At 43.0% G+C, this 16,502-nt stretch overlaps 1 protein-coding gene across 7 annotated transcripts in view; it reads right to left on the bottom strand.

The window, feature by feature from the left end:
• Positions 1-16,502, bottom strand: part of Sec24d (SEC24 homolog D, COPII coat complex component) — a 96,865-nt gene that overhangs the window by 12,715 nt on the left and 67,648 nt on the right. For all 7 annotated transcript variants that reach the window (XM_031375354.1, XM_031375356.1, XM_031375355.1 and 4 more), the window contains 5 exons: positions 14,317-14,441; positions 7,579-7,770; positions 6,871-6,964; positions 2,543-2,659; positions 1,707-1,877 (listed from right to left, as the gene is read on the bottom strand). In XM_031375354.1, coding sequence (XP_031231214.1) covers positions 1,707-1,877; positions 2,543-2,659; positions 6,871-6,964; positions 7,579-7,770; positions 14,317-14,441 — 699 coding nt within the window. The remainder of the gene's footprint in view (positions 1-1,706; positions 1,878-2,542; positions 2,660-6,870; positions 6,965-7,578; positions 7,771-14,316; positions 14,442-16,502) is intronic.

The following is a 16,502-nucleotide window of genomic DNA, read 5'->3' as shown; positions in this document are numbered from 1 at the left end:
AAAAAAAAAAAAAAAAAAAAAAAAAAAAAATTTTTACTTTTAAAGCTATCAAGTAAATGCTGAGATATGGTTCAGTCTACAACAATGCACATAAAAGCTGAGGGGACTCATAGCTAAAATAACACTAACATTGACTATAAGATATTCTATTCCTTATTGCAAGGGGTTTCTCCCATTGGATAATGATGGCACTTCTTTTTTTAATAACATGATGAAATCAATAATAAGCTTATTGTAAAGCTTATTATAATATTTGATATAAGCCCTTTACTTATGTCAAATATTATACAGGACTAGCACATTACTGAAACACATAAGGGGATGAAATCAACAGTTGACATTGCTGCCTCTTGCCAACACTGCCGTGGACCACTGTGCAGCTAATTCACTTCAACAATGATAGCTTCACCCATGTGGACCCCAGCGCTACCCCAGCCAGGCCTTTCTTAAGAGGAGGGAGGCTTCTGATCAAATGTATGTTCCTCGCTGGAGAATGAGCTGAGATGGTTGCACTGTGCCTCAACTACCCAGAATTCTGACCAGATGAGTGTCTGATTTTTATCATTATTAAGACCTTATATTCAAGCGTATCTGCAGCCACGTGTTTATCCAGAAGTCTTTGAAGGGTTCTTAAAGCTTTTTATAAAAAATGCATTTCATTCCCAATCTTTGGTCTTACTTCAATCTTAGTTAACTTCCAGTACAAATATACAGCTGGCTGATGCTTTATCACTCAAAAGCAAAAACAAGATGAGCATTTGTCATCTGTTAGGAAACACCCCTCTATGATCGACGCCCTGTGGAGCACAGATACCAGTGATCTGGACAAGCCCTTCCTCAGGAGGCGGCGATGCCCATTCTCTGTGTCTAAATACAGTAAGACTTCAAGGCACAGCTGTCCACAGGAGAAGCTGTGACTGTGCCTATCCTAAACTGGGGTGCATGCCTTTGCCAAATTCAGGGGAGGCATGTTAGACCAATGTGTAGAGGGTGTAATGAGCTAAACCTGCTTCAGATTTCATCAAATTAAAACAAACATGCAGTTACATTTTCAATATTATCTTAGGTATCTCTAATATAAAGTATATGCTTTCTCTTACAGCAAAGTGCACGACTCGAGTAGTGTGAGCTCAATGTGTGGCTAAAATCAGTGGGAAGCCAATCAAACCCACATGGTTTTACATTGCTTGATTTTACTTTTGCTAGTTGTCTACAATGGGACACAACTTTCTTTCCCCAGGATCTAAGCATCAAACTTAAGCTGGGCCCAGCCCTTAAAAACACTTCTCTGCAAGCCTACGGACTTGAGCTTGGTCCTGAGACACATGTAAACAGGAGACAGACACATAACAACAATTAGGTATGGTAGCTCGAAGCTGCAATCCCAAAACTCCTAGGGTAAGACAGGAGGCACAGACAGGAGAAGTCACCAGGCTTGCCAGGCTAACAAGCCTGGGGCAGTGCACAGTGCCCAAGCAGGAGAAACAAGGAAGGCTCTACTTCAACTAGATGTGGGAGAGACCTGACTCCTGCGCTGCCCACCAGAAGCAACACATGTGTACCTCCATCACTTGAGCCCCCCACATGTACACACACACATGGGGATGAGTGAGAGACATCACCAGAGAAAGACAGGAAGAAAGACAGAGACAGACTCAAAACAGAAACAGGAAGGAAGTGAGAAGAACGGGCGGCTTGCCGCTTACCTGAAAAACATTGTATTTGTAAAGAGTTCCTCCCGTGAGCAGAGGAACCAGACCCAAGGAAGCCACATCCACAAACTGACTGGGAAAGAGGAACAGAGTCACCGAGCAGCTGTTGGCCACGCAGTCCTTGGCCAGAGATTCATAGACAGCTGTTTGGGGCTGGAAAAGTATCTAAAGAAAAGGATGAAAGAAAATAAGAAGAAAAGCCACGCAATACTTTTTTTTTTATTAAATTTTAAGTTTCTATTAATTTTTTTTAATTAGAAATTTTAAATGAGGAAAAATATGGATTTTTTTCCCCTCCGCATAGGTAGACTGGGTTAATGAAATAAAACAGTCGCTTGCCTTCATGTTATTTGATACTCCAATACCCTTACCAGAGCTGTCCCTATCTCTGTCCTCAATCTACTATCCTGGACACAGCTCTGTGGATTACATGGTGCTGTGTGACTGGTGGGCGTGTACATTCAGTCAGAAACATCTTCCATCAGAGACTGCTCATGGCTGCCTCACAGTCTCAGGTTTGAGCAAAGCTTTCTTTTCAGCATTGGGTGCCTTTGCTTCATGACTAGTATCTCATCCTCTGGTGAGTGAGGTCACCCGGCATCTGTCTTCCCTCTCCACTTTTTTCCTCTTCACGCAACCCCCACCTCCACTTCTCAAACAGTCTCAAGATCACACACGGAAGGCATGTGATCATGTATAGAGATGTCAGACATTAGCTTCTTTAGCAACCTGAAATCCTTCAGTGGTTTACAGCTGAAAAAGCCCATGGAGAGCGGACCCCTTCTAACGTGGCTTCAGCAACACCTCAAAGGCTAACTGTCCCCAAGTACCTTCTCCTTGTCTGTGTTAACCAGCTTTTTGTCGTCTCTGTTCTTGAGCTTCCCTGGTGCTTCGGCAGTAGGCAAGGAGGAATGGAAGATAAACAGCTTCCCGGGGCACTCTGCTGCCTATAGAACCACACAAAACACTGTGGGTTAAAATTCTGTTTGAAGAGAATCATACATATATGAAAAAAAATCGCACCTCGCTCCAGTCAGAAAGGTAACAAAGGAAACAAAGAAACAAAATACTGCTGAGGAAGAGGACCAAGGGGAACCTCTTGTATGCGGTTAGAAGGAATGCAGATCAGTCAGCCAGTGTGGAGAAGAGTGCGGAGTTCCTCCAGGAACTGAAGAAGAACCACCACTGAGGAATGAGTCTTCTGAGAAACACTGCTTGTAGACCACCTTTACAAACCGGACTTTCGCCCAACCTGTAACCAAGCCAATAATGTGCTTGGAGGTCACTTATTACCGTGGAGTCAACCTGCTTCCATGCTCCGTACTCGGCCTGTTCAGGATTGGGTCCTTTGATGAAATCAGCGTAACCTATCTGAGGATGGACTCCCTGACATAACATGCTCTGTTTCTCCTTGGTGACCCATGCGTGCCATGGACTTGGGCAATATAGGTGTGGGTAAGATGTGGTGGCCTTACCTACAGCCATTTACTGGAAGCAGAGAGTCACTGAAATCAACAAAAGGAGTTAAAGGAAACAACAACACACGAATATAGACCAATAACATAGGATTGTGGCTTTGTGGGCTGTTCTGGGTCAGCTTCTCTCTTGTGAGACTGCTATAGAAGACCTATTAAGACCTAAGCTCCTCCATCCCTTTTGGCACCATATTTGCTGTGCTGTTCAGCACCTAGAGAACAGCCTTTGTCCAAAGAGACCTGATGAGGCTAGGATTCTTCAAATCCAATGAGGCTCACTCTTGGGTAAAGAATGCCAAGGGTTAGTTTCTTTTCTTAAATGCGACGGTCTCACCTGACAACAAAGACATAGTACTTCTGGATATATAGACAAAGCCCCCTGAGCCCACCACAGCGATACCTGAAAATAATCCATGCTTACTACAGTACTGTTCATGGGAGTCGAGTAATGGGATCAGTCTAGGTGACAAAGGACATGGAGTACGTACACACAATGGCATTTTACTCTGCCGTAAAGCAGAGTGAAATCACTTGCTGGGCTAAGGACGCAAGAGGAGATTATCATACTGAGTTAAAGACTCGGGAGGACAACGCGCTTCCTCTCACCTTGGGCTCCTGTGTTTTACACACACATGTGCAGATGACATGCTAGCAGAATAGATACCGGAGAAGGGAAAGAAACTAAGGGGGGTGGGGAGGAAAGAGGGGATCCTGGGAAAATTCGGCCCATCCAGGACTGGCTGCAGCAAGCATACATCAGTAAAGCATTTGCAGACTGCCTACTGCTTTTTAGTAGGTTTAAAATGTTCTTCAGCACTAAAATCGCCGCGAAGGCAACAGTCGGCATTTGTACCTGAACTGTCGCCACTGGCATTTGTACCCGAACTGTCGCCACCATCGTCTCCCTCAAACGTAAATGACTCTCCCTTTCCGTTTCTGCCTGCCAGACAGTATCTAGTCTCTTACTGTAAAAAGGATCAAGAAAATCCCATCAGACGGAGACTTCCTGTGTTAATTGGATCAAACTAAAAATATGTCTCACAGTCACACGCAGCTCTCAAAAACATAAAGTAAAATATTTCCTTCATGAGCCACTCAACTCCCCTAAAGAATTCCCTAAGTTTCTTGGACCCATGTAGATGGTGTCTAATCACAGAAGTCCTAACATTTGTACTGTAGGTGTTAAGATCCCGGGTCCTACTTCCTACAGGCTAGGGTTAGATTGTTTATTTTAAAGGGATTGAAATTTTAATATGTAAGAATTTGCAAAGACTGTGGGACTTTTAAAGTCTCTTCTTTGCACATCATCAAACGTGTTAGCTTTTATCCCAGGAGTAACGGCTGCAGGTGAGAATTTTAGAGGCTTCTTATGGAAATTATATTAATTTAAGTCTGATTTTCAGCTACTTAAGACCTGACTTTGTATTCATGAAGTCAGGTGAACCACTATGTTTGGATACTAAGGGTTTTCTCATTTCAAACATCAGCATTTCTATACTGGCTAGTTTTATGTCAATTTTATGTCAACTTGATACTGGCTAGAGTTATCTGAAAGGGGGACTTTAATTAAGAAGATGCTTCCTAAGACCCAGCTGTAGGATATTCTCTTAATAAGTGACTGATGGGAGAGGGTCCAGTCTATTGTACACGGGGCCATCCCAGGTCTGGTGGTCCTAGAGTCTATGAGAAAGCAAACTGAGCAAGCCATGATGACCAAGCCAGTAAGCAGCACCCCTCCATGGCCTCTGCATGAGCTCAGGCCTCCAGGTTCCTGCCCTGTCTGAGTTCCTGTCCTGACTTCTTTGGATGATGAACAGTGATGTGGAAGTGTCAGCCAAATAAACCCTCTCCTCCACAAGTTGCTTTGGTCATGGTGTTTCATCACAGGGATGGTAACACTAAGGCAGTTTTCATATACCTCAGTATTAATATAATATTAATATGTATTACTATAACAATAAACATGAATAAAACAATGTAAATAATGTAAGTGGTATAAAGACACATGAACTGTCATGAATGGATAGCAGAGAATGCTTTATGCTACAGTAAGCAACGCACAAGCAACTTCAGAGTATTATTATTTTTGTTATGGACGATGACTTACCAGAATTGACATTAAATTTTAGGCAAATAACAGCTTGTCATCCTCCACCTCAGACATGAGCCCATACATGAAATGTCACTTCCAGTCTTAAAGGAGTAGAATGATGTTTAAGGGGCTGGAGAGATGGCTCAGCGGTTAAGAGCACCGACTGCTCTTCAGAAAGTCCTGAGTTCAAATCCCAGCAACCACATGGTGGCTCACAACCATCCGTAATGAGATCTGACGCCCTCTTCTGGTGCGTCTGAAGACAGATACAGTGTACTTACATATAATAAATAAATAAATCTTTAGGAAAAAATGATGTTTCTGATGTGTAGAGAGATTTACTTATGAACGTCTCTTCACTGGAGGAGAGAACATCACTGAAAACAAAGTGAACATCTTCAAAGTTAAAAAAAAAAGGTAGGTTTTTATGTTTGTGTGATGTGGACTGTCACAGTTCCCAGAGCTTTCAGTGGGGTTGGCTCTAATACCTCCAAGTCACATGTGATATGGAATGTAGGTTAGTTTTTTCTTCTTCTTCTTTTTTTTATTAGATATTTTCTTTATTTACATGTCATATGATTTCTCCTTTCCCAGTTTCTCCTCCAAAAACCAACCAACCAAACGAAAACAACAAGAACAAACCCCTGTTGCCTCCCCCCTCCCCATGCTTGCCACCCTACCCTCTCCCACTTATTGGCCCTGGCATTCCCCTACACTGGGGCACAGAATCTTCACAGGGCCAAGGTCCTCTCCTCCCATTGATGATCGACTTTGCAATCCTCTACTATACACATGCTGCCAGAACAATCAGTCCCACCATGTATTAACAACTAGGCTGATAGTTGAAGAACAGCCACAACACCATGAGCAAGTGCTCCTTGTGCCACACCTGAACACTCAGAAATCAGAAACCCTAGACAAGAATCGGGCACTAGGGTCAGACTATAGAATTAGATGCAACATTCACGTGAGATCCATTCATGAGCCTAGACCACCACTGTCCCTGCTTTTTCTGTTCCTGTCACTCATTCCATTTTAAAAGTTGGTGTGGACTTAATTTTAACAACACAGTTTTAAAACTGACTTCAGGCAGGAGTTGTCAAGGCCAACACTGCCATCTTTGGTCTTATGAAGACAAAATGTCGTTTGAGCTCAGCCTTCGCAATGGGCACAAGGACAACCTCTCCTCTACTTAATGCCGGTCAATGAGGCTATGCGTATCAGTCACTTCCCTGACACAAACTGTGTGTGTTTGTAAACCCCAAGGAGAGGTCAATATGGGGATTTTCCTCCTCATATTCTACAGATCCAATTTGACTGAACCAACTTTAAAAACAGACCATAAAAAGTTCATCTAAAAGCCAAAGGGAGGGGCTGAAATCCAGACAATGTCAGCTGTTCTGATTCGAACAGCCCAGGGTGTAAACACTCAAGAGTGCTCGCGGCTCGGGTCACTTCCTCCCAAAAACTGGGAAAGTTTAGAAACCCTAATAACCTAGGGCTTTAATGAAAGCTGCATTGCCATAGACGAAACCTCCTTTTTAAGTCTCTCTGTTACAAATGTTATCAAGTCATGATGGTCACTGCTCACCTTCAGGGCCTCCATGCCAGCCTGGATGACCGGAGCAAAGACTGTCTCATTTTCATTAGAATCAGCAAACATCTCAGGAATCTGGTCCAATAAACTGAGGAAAACAAATGGGGAAAGGGTTTTTAGCGCTCAGCAAGCCTATCGTAAATGCCAGAAAATAAATCACTGATGTTTCAAGCCTCAACACATACAGGATTGACTCGATGAACAACAGCATGTGTGAGTTAACTGTTACCCACAGGGAATGGGCAATCTGATAAAGACACTACTCAGGGAAGGATATTTTAGCATGGCCTGCCACCAAAACCTACTCTTTAAATAGGACACTTAGTAAATCACCCGCTTGCTAGACACTTTTTGATTCACTATATTACCTATTTATACTACCCAGAACTCTTTAAAGAATATTCTATCTTAATATGAATGTGCACATGCAAGGATGCTCGCCTTCCCTGCCCTTTCCTTCCCTTTTCAACAAGGAGAAAGAATTTAAAGGGTTGAGAATGAATCTTTTAAAAATGGTCTGTACACCAGAAAGCGATAAATCGACCTACCATGAATGACAAGAGTTGTATAATCTATGCCCTAGCCCTCCCCGAGCCCCAGCCAGTGACAAAGCCAAACAAGACTTGTAGTTGAACTACAACACAATGGGGACATCAACTTCACATCTGATTTGCATCCAACTGGAAGACAGTTGATATTTACTTGTGGATCACAGATTGAGATTCTTCATAGTTGACAAGGAACCCATCCAACAAAGGGACAAAGACCTCTCCGACATCCGTCACCACCATCATCTGAGGTTGGGCCAGATTGCTCTTCACGTTGAAGAAGTGGAGAACTTTGTTGTATGTGATAAAACCAACTCGAATCGCAGATGTCTCCTCATGCTCCTCCCTAGGAGGAAAAACAAAACCTAACTTGAGGCAGAGGCTCTTAAGAACGCAGAACTTGCTCTAAGGTGATGAGTCAAGACTTGGAGAACGTTTTGTCAGTTTTCTGCCTTCAGATGAGGCTTCTCCTTAAATACAACATCAGAGTCTCCTATAGGACATACAAAATGCAGATTTCCAGCTCTGGTTTTAATTTCTCTTGACCTTCATGGGAGGAGGGAATGGGGTTACCTCAAACATAAGCAGATTGACAAAGGAAAATATTCTCAAAATTCTAGGTCAAGGATTATATTATGAAAACATTTGCTCATATTTGCTCATGTATTTTTTTTTCCCTTTTCTTTATTTACTTTTGGTCTTTTCGAGACAGGGTTTCTCTGTGTAGCTTTGGCTGTCCTGGAACTCACTATGTAGACCAGGCCGGCCTTGAACTCACAGAGGTCCACCTGCTCTGTCTCCCAAGCACTGGGATTAAGGACATGTGCCACCACTGCCTGGTTTATTTTCAATTCATGGAAATTAGGCTGAGAATTTCCATGAATAGCCTGGGCTTATTGCATTTATATAAATAAAATGTACAGAACCAAATGAGACGTCTGAAGCAACGGGAGGGAAGGGATGTTCGCATTACTGACAGGACAGTTGCTGACATCAGGGAGGGACCTTCAGCTCCTGCCTGGCCCTTCTGCTGTAATTCCTACAAAATCTCAGTGTCACAATAGATAGATCTTAACAACACACCTCAGAAACATATACTAGCAAGTGAATTACATTTATAAGTAAGATTACTTGTGATGGTCATGAGAAGGAGAAATCTCTAAGTCGTTTCTTTAAGGCCAGCCTTGGCTACATGAGATTGCCTCAAAAAAAAAAAAACAAAAATGAAAAAACAAACAAACAAAAAAACGAAAACCAAAAAAACCTTCAAATAGCAATCAACAAATGAGAAGTATGTGTGGGGATGTGGGTGTGTGTGTGTGGAGGGGAGATGTATACGTGTGTGTACATGTGTGTGTGTACATGTGTGTATGGTGTACATGTGTGGTGTGTGCACATGTGTGTGTGTGGTGTGTCTGTGGTGTGGTGTGGCGAGTGTGTGTGTGTGTGTGTGCATGTGTGTGTGAGTGTGTGTGTGGTGTGTCTGTGGTGCGGTGTGGCGAGTGTATATGTGTGTACATGTGTGTATGTAGTGGTGGTGGTGGTGGTGTGTTATGTATGTATGAGAGACCCAAGTACAAGTAAAAAAGGAAATGGAAGTGCTCACGAAGAACGATCTCAGAAGGAAACCTCAGCTTCCACTGCAGACTCTAGAGCACAGGCTCACAACAACTGACTTTTTGTTTTTGTTTTTGTTTTTTGAGATAGGGTTTCTCTGTATAGCCTTGGCTATCCTGGAACTCACTCTGTAGACCAGGCTGGCCTCCAACTCAGAAATTTGCCTGCCTCTGCCTCCCAAGTGCTGGGATTAAAGGCATGTGCCACCACTGTCCAGCTAAGAACTGACTTTTACCTGTCTTACTTCTTTCCTCGTCATGGTTTTGATCAATGGGTAAAGTTTAAAAGATTCTTATAACCTGTTGCAAAAGCAGTGCACAAACGTTTACCTCTGGGCCCTTTGCAATGCTCTCAGAAGGGAGGGTCCTCCTCGACTAGCTATACACATGTGCAGTTACACACGTGTATGCCCTGAGCTGCGAGGCTTCACATGAACAGCTGCTCTGCCGCGTGCTGTGCCGCCCTAAGCTACATCTTGTAGACCATGCTTGCTGCTCCTGGGCTCTCTCTGTCTCCATTCTTAAAGTCTTGCTTATCAAGACCCAACATTAATTGTTCCTCCTCTGTGAAATCTCCCGAGGCTGCCAGCTAGAAGTAATTTCCTGGTCTAAATCCTGTAAAGTATTTTTACCGGACTCTTAGTGTGCAGTATAGCCGGAGGCTAATGGAAGGAAAAGCCCAAGAGTTTTTCCTCTGGGCCCGACCTCTGGGCCACTCCAGAGTCTGCTGCAAGGGAGAAATTGGAGCTTTGTTGAAGATGACTTACATGCTGGTAAAACATGCCGGACTTTGGGGTGGCAAATCACAGCCTGTAATGGTTGGTCCTGATTATTAGCTTGAGTAGACTGAGGATCAACCAAGGAACATGTTGGGCATCCTTTTGGGCATGTCTGTGACAGAGTATCTAGATTAAAGACTCATCCTGAATGTGGGCAGTAACATTCCTTGGGAAGAGTGGGGGTGTCCTAGACTGGATAAAAAAGAGACAAAGCTTGGCTGGAGAGATTGCTCGGTGGTTAGAGCATGTAGGAGTCTTGCAGAGGACCCGAGTTCAGTTCCCGGCACCCACGTCAAGCACAATTTCCTGTAACTCCAGCTCCAGGGGAATCTGACATTCTTTTCTATAGAAGCCTCTGGAAACATGTGCACATACTCATAATTAAAAATAATTACTGGAGAGGGAAGGGGAGGAGGAGAGGTTCCAGAGAACTATATAGCGGTATTCATTCTTGCTACTTCCTGACAGCAGATGCGATGTAATCAACCTCGCTTGCCTCCCCGCAAGGATGTTGCATACCCTTAATCTATGAGCCAAAATAAAGATCTTCTTTCTGTTGCTTTTGTAATAGAAGTCCAAAGTTAAGCCATGATGGTGTAACTTAGGTTTAAAATCAGCCTGGCTGGAAATACTGACATGTGCAATGAACAAATGCTACAAGTCACAGGTTTATTTGACAAACAGTTCACTGGCACATCATTCATCACCTTTGTCTCCCAGTAACCTTTCATTGCTTAAGTAAAAATGTCTGATAAATCATGAGTGACTGATTCTCTTTTCATAGTTAAAATGGAGTCAAATAAAGCAAAACACACATACACACACACACACATAGACACACATACACACACACATACACACACACATATACCCACACATATACACACACACATGCACACACACACACACGCACACACACACATACACACACACATATACACACACATACACACACTCCTCCAGACTGACATCTCTCACTGGATTTGGGCACATTCTAGATGGGAATAGCACATTGGGATCTATAGAGATCACTGAAAATCTAAATTCACATTTTTAAAGAACATCTAATCAGAACATCTCAAGTACTTTATCATGCATCTTCACAGAAATGATGCTTTTTTTTATTTTGAGAAACAAACACAAAACTGTCAAAAAAAAAAACTTCCTTCAATGTTATAACTGTCCTATAACATAAATTATATCACATGAAGAAGCTGCCTTTCCACATTAGTTCTGTATAATTTTGAGAGGCACATGAATAATTTTGTATAATTCCTTAAAGGATCCTATATGGGCACACAAAGGGTTTTGTCTGACTCTGTGGGCATATGAAGAATTCTGCATAACTCTGTGAAGGACTCTGTATCATTCTGTGGGGCACATGAAGAACTCTATAATTCTGTCAGATACAAAATAACCCTGTGGGCACACGAAGAACTCAATAATTATGTCAGATACAAGAATGATTCTGTATAATAACCCTGTGGGCACATGAAGGGCTCTGCATATCTGTGGATACATGAAGGGCACTAATTCATGAAAATGTCAGGGATTAACAGGCTAACTCCTCTGCTTTTCCACTGCCCTCTCTCCTACTGCAGCCAGACTGTTTAATAGTATAAATCTGGCAGAGTAATACTGCAGACATTTGGAAGCAGATAAGCCACAAAATTCCAAACTCATGAATTTTTAACACTTTTAAACAGTTGTATTCTTTTGCACAGATTGTGTACATTTATGTGCGTATGGGCATGTATGAAGGCCAGCAGACATCACAGGATGGTGCGTATGGGCGTGTATGAAGGCCAGCAGACATCACAGGATGGTGCGTATGGGCGTGTATGAAGGCCAGCAGACATCACAGGATGGTGCGTATGGGCATGTATGAAGGCCAGCAGACATCACAGGATGGTGCGTATGGGCGTGTATGAAGGCCAGCAGACATCACAGGATGGTGCGTATGGGCATGTATGAAGGCCAGCACACATCACAGGATGGTGCGTATGGGCATGTATGAAGGCCAGCAGACATCACAGGATGGTGCGTATGGGCGTGTATGAAGGCCAGCAGACATCACAGGATGGTGCCCTCAGGACATTATCCACATCCTTTGAGACAAAGTCTCTCATTGGCCATAATCTTGCCATGTATTCAGGAAATTGAAATCAGGCTCTTGCACGTGAAATATAATAAAATAAAATAAAATAAAGGCAAGTGCTTACCAGCTGAGCCATCCTGCCAGCCCCATTTCTAATATTTTAGTTTATCAACATTGAAAACAGGCAAAAAGTCAAAATAACCCAGTACTTTGATATGAATAACTAGTGAGTGATTTTAAAGTTTTTCTTCCTTGTTCCAAAAGAGTTAGGAAATCTAGAAACTTTACAAGGTCAGATACAATCTCAAACAGAAAGAAAGGAGCTTCTCTTTTTAGAAATTCAGAACATTCTAGAACACCAAGTGCACGTAGACTGTTGTCTGCCATGTTAAAAAAAAAAAAAAAACTCTCCTGTTTTAGTACAAAAAGAGAAATCCAATTGACAGGGTTGTCTTACGATAAAAATAATAAACCTGCATATACACAGAAACCAAGACAAATTTCAGATAAAAGCTACCAGGTTTCTTTTTAAAAAATGAAGACTCTTGGCTTGAAAAGGTGTAGTTCTGAGAGATTTGGACAGGATTGAGAGCAACCAGCTGAAGCCTTCAACTTGTCTCTCCAGCCTTCTGCCAAATTCACACATGTGCTCCACGTGGTGTGGTTATAGAGAGAACACAGAATGTGTGCTTTCAGATCTTAGACTAACATGCTGCAAACTTCACGCCACTGCCCTGGTAAGGAATGAGGGGTTTGGGGAGTGACTGTTGGGGAAGGCAGGCTAGCCTAACTTAGTGGGGGACTATAAAAGGAGAGTCTGTTTTTAGAAACTGACATGGTGGCTCTCTTTCTTACAAAATAAATGCAAAATTCAGATTTGAACTTAAAGCAGCCCATGGGAGAGTCAGCCCCATGAAGAAGCACACACCATTAGCAGAAAATCCACCCTTCTCAAGTCTCTCTGGAAACATGAGACAAAGCAGTTCCAAGGCATGGGGGGTGGGGGGTCCTCTGCTTGCCACCTGCAGCTGGTTCCAGCTCACTTTTCACCTCGGGCCAGTCCAGAGTCACCTCAGTGTTTTTCAAACATCCTCCCTGTGTTACAAACCATCTCAACAATATTATGAGTTCATCTTAACAGATACAAACAAAGCTGCTCCCGGGAGGTCCAGAGCCCACACATCCAAGTTTCTCATAGACAAAGCATCAATTCTGAAAGCGGAAAGACTACAGAGGAACGGGCATTCGAAGGCCAAGAAGCAGCATGGCTAAAGAATCCCCCCTTACCCAAACCACCCCTGTCCAGAACAGATGTTGCTCCCCATGGCTCAGCAAGATGGGGAGAAGGTGGAAGGTGTGCGGTGCACAGCGGGTCCTACCCTCCTTATCCGCCATTCAGGGCCTTTTGGCAGGAAGGCAACATCCCCTACTCCCCTACTCCAGTCCCAGACAGCTAGCTCGTGTCTCTAGCATAGCTAGAGACAAGGAAAACCTAGCCATGATATTAGTTTTAGTGTGTGTGTGTGGCGGGGGGTGGGGGGGAACAAAGAGGAAAACAAAGGATACTACTAGCTACTTCCTGTAATTTTGCAAATCTCTCTTTAAGGGTTTTATTTATATTTCAAAAATACTTTTTTTTTTTTTTTGCGCACCCCTTGCGTACCTTTCGAAGCAAATCTGTTTTCTTTTCTTCTGCCAAATTTAATGTAGGCTATGCACGCATACAATTATAATTTTTACGGTTAAAAGTGCCATCAGTTTTATTTCCTTCTTTTCTCATACTAAAGCAGGTGATAAGCTGGTTGGCCTTTTCACTGCAGCTGCAGCAGTGACTGTATCACAGCTGGGTGTGGTCACCTGTTCAGCTGCAGGCGAGTGTAGAGCCCCTGCCTTCCTGCCTACGGGTGCTGCTTGCCGAAATGACAAAGACAGGGCCTCCCTTGACACGCTAAGCCAGGACACACAAGCAGCAGTGTGGAGCTTGGTTGCATCGCACAAGAGCAGAGGGGAATTTGGCTAAAAAGATTCCATCTTTCCTATGACAACTGCTCAGTTTTCTGGGACCCTTGGCTCTGCCACTATCAGCACCTGCCAGCTTTTGTGGGACAGGCTTCCAAAGGTACACACACACACACACACACACACACACTTACAGTTAGGATTCTCCTGTAATTTATAAAGTATTTTTGAGATGTTTCGTTTATCTACCATTGTTTTTTTCTCTGTTTTCTTTTCTTCCTACAAACATCCACTCTTGACATTTTAAATACCCAGAAGAATGGTGTAGTTTGACTTATAACTGACTATAATGTTCACATTAGCAAACGGCATCAGTCAGCCAGTCTGCTCGACTCGGTGACACAGTGTAATTCACAGGAGGACAGCAGCAGCTCTCTTACTTGGGCAGCCTCTTCAGCACGCTCTTCAGTTCTTCACATATGAGCTTGACCAGTCCGTTCTTTATGTTACTGTATGAGACATCGATCATGAAGATGAAGGCTGGTGGGCTAGGAGGTTTATTCTTCTGCAGGGAAGCAAACACATCATAGAAGTCAATACAAAGTCAGTATACTTCATAAGCAAACGCAAACAAACGCTTGGAGCCTATCAGATGACTCATTCGACACTTAGGCTATAACATCTGTGGATCAGATAACTTTCTAGGAAACCCAGTACCCCACCACTATAAAAAGATGTTTTAAAAACCTACTTATTTTCCAGGTTGTAATTTGAACTTTCTATTATATTTAACAGAAATAGCTCACTTTTATATCTCCAGAGACTCCCCTACCATGAGTGCTGAAGAGAAGTCATGTATTGAGCTAGCCCTGCATGTAACATGTTCCCTTACAGAAGGAAATGTATTTGGGCCCCTGAGAAAGAATGCTGCAAAGGGATATACATTTTTTTGGAAGCTGTAACCAAGCTTTATTAATGGGAATATCATGATTTTCAGGTCTATTCTCTTATGAGTTCCTTTGGTTTGACATATATGATTCTCTTTCTTTTTAAGGCAAGGTCTTGCTGTGTAGCCCAGGCTGGCCTCAAATACATATTCAGTCCTCTTGCCTCAGCTTCCCCTCCTCCTGGGATTACAGGAATATAACCTGTAATAACCACACTCAACTCCAGATATGGAAATATCTATTACAATTTAACTGCATACCTTAAAAATGTACATTATAAAAGACTTCCAAAACTTGCTTCGCAGCTGTGATAAGGAAAAAGGGGCCTTTCCCTACGTCTTTGCAACAGTCACTGTAACACAAGGCAGCTGTCAGGATAATGTGTGCTCACTGTTCTCCAGTCTGGCTGGTGTCCAAGTAGCTCCTAAGGAAGCGATCCTTCAACTGGGATTTATAAAATGTTTAGAAAAGAAAGCCACAGGTAAATATGATCAGTGACCTCCACTAGAGAGCAAAGGACTCAAGACCAACAGAGTTTCATCTGATGATAAAGTATAGCAATGTTCTAAAATTAAAATGTAGCTCAGTTATATATAGCCAGATGGCGGCAGTTATAAATGATCTCTGATTCAGTCCTTATCCACTACAAGGTTAGATGTAATACTGTTCTAATAAAATACTCCATTTCAAATAAGAACTTGTAAGATTTAAAAAAATCAATCTGAAAATGTCATTTTTCCAATCCAAAATCAGAAGAGCCAAGGAGTGGGGGAGCCTGAATAACTTCCAAGTCTCATCTCCTCCAGTCCATAGTATGGATTATAGCATATGAAACTAGCAACCATTCTCATTAATTAAAGCAGCACCTCTCTGTGGCAATCCCAATTGTGTCTTATTATTCTTGTACTCTTCTGGACCCTCACTGTAAGCCATTCTCCATAACTCTAGCTAGCTGCTCTCTTTAGGAATCCTTCCGTCACTAAGGCTTGTCTTCAACATTTGTAAAGTTAATCTCCGCTTCCTCCTAACCACATTGCCTTCCAGTTTCTATCAGTGACAGCAAACAACATGTCAGACCTGACCCTGGATTTGATGGTTAGGGTTCCCTCAGCCATTTGTTTTACTTTTAAGAATGTTTTTTCTGGCTGCTGGGTGTGAACCTAGGACCCTCCCCCCCAACTCTTTTCTCAGACCCTCTCCACCTTCCCTTGTAGCCACCTCCATTCCCTTCATGTCAGCCAGCAACCTGCAGAAACACTTTCTACTGGAGACCCTCACCCTGGGCTGAGACACGGGTAGATGATTTTTCAGTGCCTTTCTTGTCTTCCATTCTGGTCCTTGGAACTTACTCTTAGACCTGCCGCAACTCCTACCTCTATTCCCTGAGAATTCTTCCTCTGGGTGTAGACCCAGGGTCTCCCTAGCTCTTTTCCTGCTCCCCATCTCTGCCTGACTTCCTAGAGCATCTCCATTCCTTTGTGTCACAAGCCGACCAGCAGAAACGTTCTCTATCGGGAACCCCACAGCCACCACACCTGCCTAGTATCCAGAGTGGGAGATAGCAACCAATGAACTCGACATCATCCTAAAAAAACAAACAAGACCAGACATCTACACCAAGAAACAACCCAAACATCATAATTCCAGATGCCTGGATCCCAGCACAAAAACTCAAACCA

Source organism: Mastomys coucha, unplaced genomic scaffold (assembly GCF_008632895.1).
Source record: "Mastomys coucha isolate ucsf_1 unplaced genomic scaffold, UCSF_Mcou_1 pScaffold16, whole genome shotgun sequence".
Classification (NCBI taxonomy): domain Eukaryota; kingdom Metazoa; phylum Chordata; class Mammalia; order Rodentia; family Muridae; genus Mastomys; species Mastomys coucha.
The sequence above is the reverse complement of the archived record's forward strand: the minus strand, read 5'-3'. Positions and strand labels throughout refer to the sequence as shown.